The sequence below is a fragment of the Rattus rattus genome, chromosome 8 (genome assembly GCF_011064425.1).
Source record: "Rattus rattus isolate New Zealand chromosome 8, Rrattus_CSIRO_v1, whole genome shotgun sequence".
Taxonomy (NCBI): domain Eukaryota; kingdom Metazoa; phylum Chordata; class Mammalia; order Rodentia; family Muridae; genus Rattus; species Rattus rattus.
In genome coordinates this window covers 100301315-100310435 of record NC_046161.1, presented here as the reverse complement: position 1 = coordinate 100310435, position 9121 = coordinate 100301315, and the positions used below count along the sequence as shown (strand labels likewise).

General features: G+C 52.9%; 1 protein-coding gene across 1 annotated transcript in view; it reads right to left on the bottom strand.

Annotated features, from left to right (window-relative positions):
• Positions 1 to 4648: 4648 nt before the first annotated feature.
• Positions 4649 to 9121, bottom strand: part of Pfkfb4 (6-phosphofructo-2-kinase/fructose-2,6-biphosphatase 4) — a 37745-nt gene continuing 33272 nt past the window's right edge. The window contains exons 11-14 of the mRNA XM_032910693.1: positions 8968 to 9097; positions 8811 to 8873; positions 7865 to 7929; positions 4649 to 6379 (exon numbers count right to left, since the gene is read on the bottom strand). Coding sequence (XP_032766584.1) covers positions 6320 to 6379; positions 7865 to 7929; positions 8811 to 8873; positions 8968 to 9097 — 318 coding nt within the window. The 3' untranslated portion in view covers positions 4649 to 6319. The remainder of the gene's footprint in view (positions 6380 to 7864; positions 7930 to 8810; positions 8874 to 8967; positions 9098 to 9121) is intronic.

The following is a 9121-nucleotide window of genomic DNA, read 5'->3' as shown; positions in this document are numbered from 1 at the left end:
GGACCAAGCCCAGGACCACGGTGCAGCCACAACCTCCGCGACCAGCGCGGCTCTAGCCTCCTTGCCCCGCCCCGGTCGGTTTCCGGAACCCCCGCCCGAGAGGGGAGGAGGTGGGAGGGAAGGGAAGCGGCCACCCCTCCCAGCCTGGCCTTGGGAGACTCCCGCACCCGTCTGAGAAAGTTTGAGACAGGTTTGCCAGATGCAGGAGGAGGGGGTGGTGCCCCCAAGTTGCTCTCTGCACACGGGCTACTTTTGAGCAAGAGGGGAGACCCTCTTGCGGCTGACTTAGCTGCTCGGAAAAGATCTCCGTGGCAACGTTGATCCTAACACTTGAGCACCAGCTGTGTACAGCTGTGTACAGCTGGTACACGGCTCCAACTTTGCCCTCAGGGAAGCTGCGATTTTCTTGCTGGCTCATTGGATCCCCACACAGATTTACCGGGAGGACCATGTGGAGTGAAGGAGATTGCTCAACAAATTCAATCCTATTAGCAGATTTCCAGGACCTCAGTCTGAGGAATGTCGCCCCTCAGTGATCAAGACCACCTCCAGGCAGCTGCTCACCCTGGCTCAGGGGTCCGATCTATCCTGAGGTAAGAACTAACAGCTCCCAGGGTATACACAGGCCACCTCCAGACAGAATTCTAACGGGCTGCCCCTTACCCTCAGTGTGGGACAAAGTTCCTAACAAGGCCAGGAAAGGGAGGTACGTGTTCCCGTACTGCCCAGCGTCTGGCACACCTAGTATTTTCTTCTCTCGACTGATCCCAAGAAATGCCCGCTGGTCAGCGTGTGCTCTGCGCTGTACCTTCACACATTCCTCTTCTGAGACTGGGGCATTGTTGTAGACAAAGATCAAGCCCTGAAGAGATGGCCTGGGGGGGTTGGGGATTTAGCTCAGTGGTAGATGCTTGCTTAGCAAGCACAAGGTCCTGGGTTCGGTCCCCAGCTCCAAAAAACAAAACAAGAGATGGCCTGGCAGGGAGCCAGCGGCCATTCAGCCTGTAGGATTATAGGGAGCCGGGAAAGGAAACGAAACAAACTGGTTCCTTCTGGTCAAGAGGATGAAATCTTTAAACTATCATATGTAAAAGAATTAATTTAGTGGTCAGGCCAAAGGATTACCCTGTCAGCAAGACAGGGCCACTCCTAGGCAGACAGACTCATTTTAAGCTGTGCTAAAGGATCGGTGGAATAATCGGATCCTTTAATGAGATACTATATTTTTCCTTCCCAGAATTGCTGGCCCCCCCAAGCACAGTTCCTACAGGCTGCCATGAGGTTCTGTGGAGTCTCCTTTTCTCTTTCCCCCCTTTTCTGCCCTTCTGAGTGCTTGTCAGAACATAACTTTGTTTTTTGCTAGTACTTTGGGCTTCCTCTAAAGCTCTACTCTGCCTTCCTCGCTGGTTTAACACCAAGAGGATGACATTTTTCCTTCTCTTCCTCCTCCTCCTCCAGAGGCAGAAGGAGTTTTTGTTTCGCCTTTGACAAGGGTCTCACTACACAGATCTGCCTCTACTTCACACAGGTCCGACTGCTTCTACCTCCCTGGAAGGTGTGTGCCACCCTGGCCAGCCAGGCTTCGCTTTTAAACCATAATACAGTTGTCCTCTTTGAATAAACTTTGGCTTCGCTTGGCTTTCATGACTGAGCAGCATCACCGGCTCCATTAGGGTGATTGACTGCCCCGGGGAGAGGCGGATCGGCACATTAAAGCCCCTCTTGGGGAGGGGCTGAATCCATTCCCAGCGCCCATGTGGTGGCTCACAACCATCTGTAGCTCCAGTGCCTGGGGATCCCATGCTCTCTTCTGACCTCTGTGGTCATGAGGCACACACGTGGGCTCCACATACCTGAAGGGAGGGGACCACTCATACACACAAATACAAAAATTCTCTTCAGCCATCATGAAAGGACAGCATAGACCTTACCGTCTGTCTCCATTTAAGGACCGGGCCCGATTTCAAAAGAAAGGCCATAAGGCACCAGCTGCAGGAATAGACCTTAGTGAGTTCCAGGAACTAGGCCCTAAGACACTGGCTCCAGGGACAGACAAAACCCAGAAACGACATCATAAAACTCCTCCCAAAGAACAGCCTGGGGATAACCACAGAAATGGGGAAACATCTTATCTCAGGATGGGCCATCTGCGCCCGCCGGGCAGCCCCATCTCATCGTATGGTTAACCGTTCATGACTTGGGAGTGCAGACCACTGTGAGCCTCCAGCACCCACCAATGAAATTGTAGATTACCTAATCCCTCTAAAGACTTGCCCCATTCTCCTTAAGAAGGCCTGTGTGCCTTTGTCTGGGGTCACCATTTCAAAGAATGGTTGCCTCTGCAGAATAAAAGCTCTTTGTCTTTGCATACTGAGTCTGAGGCTTTCCTTCAGCGATTTTCAGACCCTTACAACCGTGACTCTCAGAAGCCAGATAGGATGGGCATGGCTGGGTGTGGGTGCAGCCCAGGCCTGGGCAGGGAGGCAAGCCCGAGCAGAGCTAGCCCAGGGGGGCATTGTTTTTCTCACCCAGCACCTGGGCTCTTTTCATCCATTTTGGATGGTGGTCAGTCAGAGACTCCTTCCTCAACATCCGTTGTGCCTAGAGCAAGAACTTTTACCGCAGGCCCTGCCAGCCAGTGATCTGTACCCTCAGATGCATCAGTGTGAGAGGAGGGCAGGGTTGGCTAGCTAGTCAGATATCAGTAGGCATGGCGGTCTCAGGACTAGAGCCCCCTTTTCTTTGATCTTTGGACCCCACCTCCTTTGTCCCAGATTAGCACTAATTTTGAGGAAAGAGAAAATATTACATTTGCTCCTCCTTGGAATTTGAATCCTAGTGGTTAATCAGCAGCGAACTCCGCCCTGGGCTACAAATGTCTCTGTGGACAAGACCCTTTGAGGAAAACAGCAGGAAGTTCCTTTGCCCAGCCCTCCCAGGACAAGGAGAAAATCCTGTTTTCACAAGCTCACAGGACTGTTGAGGGCCAGTGGGTGAAGACACAGGCAGCCAGACCCAGCCTGGCCCCCTGCTCCATCCCCAGGACCCACGTGGCAGAGCCAAGAAGCATCAGCAAGTGGTCCACACGAACACCATGACACCTGTGGCCCCCTGCATCCCATCCACAGGAACACCATGACACCTGTGGCCCCCTGCATCCCATAAATATAATGTCAAAGATGAGTTACTTCTGTACCCTCAAGCCCTTCCCTTTACTTAAGGGTGCACTCTGAGGAACCGCCTTTCTAGCTGTCTGAGCCCAATTATTTTCCAGCCCAATTATCTTCAAGTGGTAACTCCTCTGGCTGCAACTCACAGACTTCAGTGAGGTACAGTGAAAGCCAGGACACTCCTGTGAGGCCTGACTCTATAATCCAAGGGAGAAGATGATCAAATGTGGGCAACTACCACAGCCATTTGTGTGTTTGTGGTGTCGGGTTTCAACCCCAGGCCTCTAGGCAAGCACTTTGTTTTGCACCTATTTTGAAGGCAGAGCTAAAGGGTGGCCATTTCCTGTGTTCATGGGGACATCTGGGTGTGGAAGCTGGAGGATGGGAATTAGGGGCCAGCGATTTAGCTGAAATTTAGTGCAAATTAAACTTGAGGTGGACATGTATGTGTAAATAAAGAAAAAATGAAATCTCACAAGAGCCCTTAGCCCTCCACATTGAGATGAAAGACTCAGTAGGCCAGGCTTGCTTAAGAGATTCTGGGGTGGAGAGAGATGGCTCAGTGGTTAGAGCCCTGGCTGCTCTTCCAGAGGACCTGGGTGCATTTCCCATCACCCCACACGGCAGCTCACGACCAGCTGTAACTCTAGTTCCAGAGAATCCAGTGCCTTCTCCTAACCCCCCTGGGCACGGGCATGCACATGGTGAATAGATATATAGACAGCCAAATGCCCATATGTAAAATAAAAATAATTAAATTTTAAAAACTGAGAGTGATCAAGAAAGATAGACAAGCTTGTGGAGTTAGAATAAGAATGGCCCCATACACGGGGTTGGGGATTTAGCTCAGCGGTAGAGCGCTTGCCTAGGAAGCGCAAGGCCCTGGGTTCGGTCCCCAGCTCCGAAAAAAAAAAAAAAAAAAGAAAAAAAAAAAAAAAAAAAAAAAGAATGGCCCCATAGGCTCATAGCTTTGAATGCTGTGTCATGAGGGAGTGGCACTACTTGAGAGGGATTAGGGGGTGTGGCTTTACTGAAGGAAGTGTGTCACTGAGGGTGGAGTCTTGGGGTTTCTTTCTCTTCCTCTTGCCTGTGGATCCAGATGTAGATCTCTGTTCCTTCTCCAGCCCTGTGTCTGCCTGTGTGCCACCATGTTCCTGTTATGATGAGAACAGACTAAACCTGTGAAACATTAAGCCAGCTCCAGCTAAATGAGGCCATGGTGTCTCCTCACAGCAACAGAATACTAAGATTCTCCTGCCTCTGCCCCCAGAGTGCTGAGATAGCAGCTGGGTGCCACCACACATCTCAAGGGGCACCCGGGCAGAAGCTGACTGCGGATTCCAACACACACACACACACACACACACACACACACACACACACACACACCCCCTATGAGAAGCCTACACTATCAGGTGTCAGCAGAGCTGGCAGAGAGACCGTGCCACACAGAACTAGTTACGAAATACCACCTCAGATTACTGTTTTCTTTTTAAGGTATTTATTGCAAAGAATGCTGGACACGGTGCAATGCACGACTGGAAACCATAGTACCATACATTCCTGGGAAAGCAGGAAATGTCGGCAGCTCCTCCCTATGCGGCTGCCTTGCAGAAGCTGCTTCAGGGGCTGGAGGGCGGGGTTGTTCCACTGACATCCTTCTGCCCCAACCCTAGGCTCTTAGACCTCTGGGTCCAGCAGTTCCTGCCTTCCCTGGGCACAGAGGAAAAAGGCTTTGGTGGTCTTTGCCTCAAGCTGCATCCAGCCATTATTCACATCAGGGATCTGAGGACTCGAGCAGGGCCCGTGTCCCGAAGGCAGTGCTATGGACCTCCAGCTCCAAGCTAGGGCTTAGGGGTCTGATGAGTTGAGCCCAGGAGTCCCGCCCCAGGCCCACAATGACAGCAGTTTGGAATAATGGCACTGACTTTTCAGGGGCAGGTGGCATCTGCAAGCTACAGTTCAGGGCTGGCAGGGCTGAAAAAGGTGGACTATTCTGCCAGATTTGGGCTTGGAAAGGTTCTTGGATGCAGAGTGAGGCTTCCCCACGGCTGCTCTGTGGACACTAGAGGAACCAGTTACCGCTATAGGAAGTGTCTTGCCCTTCTCCACAGCCTGCCTATCACCCTGCTGGTCACCTGAAACTTAGACCCTGAATCTGCTACTGGGACCCACAGGAACTCAGGGCATGAGAAGCACCGGGCTTCATGTGGCTGTTTACACGAGGGTTTAATTTGTATTTGAATCAAAACTAGGGTAGGGCCAGGGCATGGCCTGGGCTGCCTCTGTGCTTCGTCCTCTCCTCAGTCCCACCGAGGAGGTGGACAAACAGGAGAACAGTTTGACAGGACCGCCAGTTCTGAGCCATTTCTGACAAAGGCATGTCCCTGTCACCAGTGTGCAGTTCTGTGCAGACAGTGACAGCCACAGTTGGATGGGGGAGACCAGTTTCCACAAGCACTTTGGTGTGTGCACCAGGAAGGTACTTCTTAAGCTGCCCTGTCTTTGCAGGATCCCCCAGGAGAGAATTTAGACAAGGCAGCCTGGGTCGCAGCGATTTCCAGTGTATAACGTGGTAGACGTTAGGAATGGCGTCACAAACGGTGTTTTCCACACTTACTCTCCAGAGCACCCACAGATGTGGAGATGTGGGTAGAAGCTCCCCTGCTCCATCTTCCGTTCCAGGAGGAGAAGGAAGGGCTTTCCACGTCACCTGGGGCAGCTCCATTTAAGGCCCCATGAAGATCTAGCCTCTGCCTCCAAGAGTGGCCTCAGAGAGGGTGGTAGAGCTCTTCCAAGGGTTGCCTGGCCCATTTCAGGCAGCTGGGCCACAGTGGGGACGTCCAGGTGACACATTTTGTCTCAGTGTCTCATTTAATGTTGCAAACGTCACAAAGCAGCCAGCCCGGCGGGCGGACTGCTTGAGAGCTGTAGCAAAGGGGCCAGCAGCAGAGCACGCAGCCCAGAGATTCTCAGCAGCAGGTCAGCAGCCACACCCAACCCCGTCACCGGTTGTCACCAAGGAGGCAGGTGGGGTTCTGAGTGTTACCAGCCACCCATGAGTGTTCCTGCATGGTGACCGTTCATACAGCAAACACGAAGAAGTGGCCTGGAGTGACCCCTCCGCAGAGGTCAGGGCCTGCCATGGGTCATTGGTGAGCAGGGACTGTGACAAGGGCTTCCTCTGAAGGCCTGGATATGTCTACATTCTGCACAACAATAAAGAGAAAGAATGTTCACCCCGCAGAGGGACAGATGGGACACCTCACTTCTGCTGCCCTGATCACTGTGGCCACACAGACACACAGACTCACCTCGGTCGGTAGCTACAGCAGAAAGCCCCTAACCTGCCCTAAACAGGAAGCCACCATCAACACCATTGATGGGTGCTCAGATGACAGGACGAGGGTGGGACGAGGGTGCTGTCCACTCCCTGCTCCACTGCAAGCAGCCCAGGTGCCACCCAAAGCAAGGACACTGGACCTCCCGTTGGAGGCCGTGAACTGGGCAAGGGGAGAAGGCAGGGAGGGGCTCAGCCCCGGAGCGCACCTCCTTCCTGGTTCTAGCGGCCTATAGACACCTAGTCTGTAATATGGCTCATCTCAGGACTGAACCGCAGGGCCCATGAACCCCCTGAATCTCTCTCACCCCCTAAAGATATATACAGCCCAGTTCCAGCTTTGGCCTGCTAAGCTTTGGGTATCTTAGGCCAGAGAAACGGGGGTTTGAGATTTCCCTCAGCTCCATGAGCCTGTCCTTTGATCCCTCTGTGGCTTCCCTTAACTCCAGCACCTACAGGATGTGCCAGGGATTGTAGCCCTGTGCGGTATGGCAGAGCCCGACCTGTAGGGACAGAGACATGCTTCTCTTGGCCGACACTGAGCTCATAGACCAGCCCTAGGAACTGAAGGAGTGGACAGAATCCTTACTTTGAGGTGGGGTTGATTTGTTATTTTTTTATTTTTTTTGAGAGGAGTCTCATGACATCCAGGTAGCCCTCAAACTCATTATGTAACTGAGGACAACCTTAATTTCTTTTTTTTTTTTTTGGTTCTTTTTTTTCGGTGCTGGGGACCGAACCCAGGGCCTTTCGCTTCCTAGGCAAGCGCTCTACCACTGAGCTAAATCCCCAACCCAACCTTAATTTCTGATCCTCCTGCCTCTGCATGCTGGAATTATAAGAAGGTGTCACTATACATTGCTGGGGACCCAATCCAAGGCTGTGTGTATGACAGGCAAGCATCCTACCAGCTCAGCCACACTGCCAGGACCACGGTCCTTTTTAAAGTTCAAAGGTGCCCAGTTTAATAAGGTGCTCACGAAGCCTGCACTGGCAGAGTTGAGAGTCACCGCCTGCCACGGGTGGGCAGCCAGCCTCCCCCTCACCTGGGACCAGCTCTGGTCCAGAAACATGGCAGGGCTGCCTCGGAGCCGTGAGGCTTCAAGAACAGGGAGCCAAACACATCCGACTCCGGGAGCTTAATGCTGGCAGCCCAACTCCAGGGCCCTCCCCAGGGCTGACCTTGGGAAGCACCTAACCATGCCACAGCTCCGCCCTGGCCACAGGAGACAGGAGACAGGCCCAAACAGAAAACAGCCCCAGGAAGCGACTCACCCCACCCTAACCTGGTCCCTGACCCAACTCACACCCCAGGGGAACATGCCCACCATCACGGCAGGGAGCCCAGTGCTACCTGAGGTCTGTCTCGGTGTGTGTTCACAGCTGCCACATTCAGGAATATGGACTCCACTTTACAACCTGCCAAAGGAAGAGGCCACACAGTCCCCACACAGACAGCAGCCAGAGCCACAGCAAAACTACGCTGGGGAGGAGACTTGGAGTTCAGCTCTACCTTCCTCCTTCCCAGACAGCAGCAGGGACCAGCAGGAGGCACAGGAGCCTTGTCAGACTCCTGCATATCCATGTGACTGCCACGTGCGCCACATGGGGAACACACGCTGTTTGCACAGAGACTAGGGGTGCTTGGGGCAGCAACAGGTCAATGATCAACATGGGATCCCTTACTCTTGGTGCCCCCAAAGCCAGTGACACCTCTATTCTGCCAAAGACAGCCCAGTCAGCCTGAGGGGAGAGAGGGACAACACCAGCTCCCCTGAAACTTTGTTTGTGTGACCTAAGCCTGAGCATCTGCGGTTAGAAGCACGGAAGAAGGTAAACGTCCCTCGAGGAATATTCTAAAGCTAAGGAGATATTAAAGATCACAGAAGAGGCTTCCTGTAGTTCCAGGAACCTGGAGACAAGGTCTCATTGTGTAGCTCAGGCTGGCCTCGAACTCACTACGTAGACAGAGCTGGCCACAAACTCTTGACAATCTTCCTACCTCAGCCTCCTAATTATAAGCATAAGCTACCATAAGTGAATACACCAAGTTTTCTACACACTAAAAAACAAACCAGGTGTACAATTAGAATTCCAGCCCTGGGGATTGAGCGGAGCTGAGACAGGGGGTTCCTGAGCAAAATCCCACCTAAGACAAAGAAAGAAGAAAAACAGGAAAGGGGAAAAGGCAAGGGGTGACAGGGACTCGAGGAGGATGAGTCCCCAGACGGAAAGAAGGGATTTGTGGGGCATCATAGAACCATAGCCTGCCAAGGTCGACACTCGGGAAGCTCCCTTACCGTAAGCCACAGGTGTGAGCTTCAGGACCGTGTGCAAGGGGCATTTGAGGTAGGGCAGCTCTTCTGTGGACAAGGAAAGGACAAGGCTAATGTGTCATACATGCCTGGGTGTCCCCATGTCATGCACAGCCCAGCTGCCCGGGACAAGGCCCCTCACCTGCTGCCTTGTCAAGGAAGTAGGCCAGGAGGCAACGCATCACAGCCTGGTGGCAAATGACCAGCACGTTCTCCTGCCTCTCCAGCTCCATGATGACAGGCTCCAGCCGCTGCACCAGGTCTTCATAGGACTACAAAGGCAAGCAGGGCAGGTG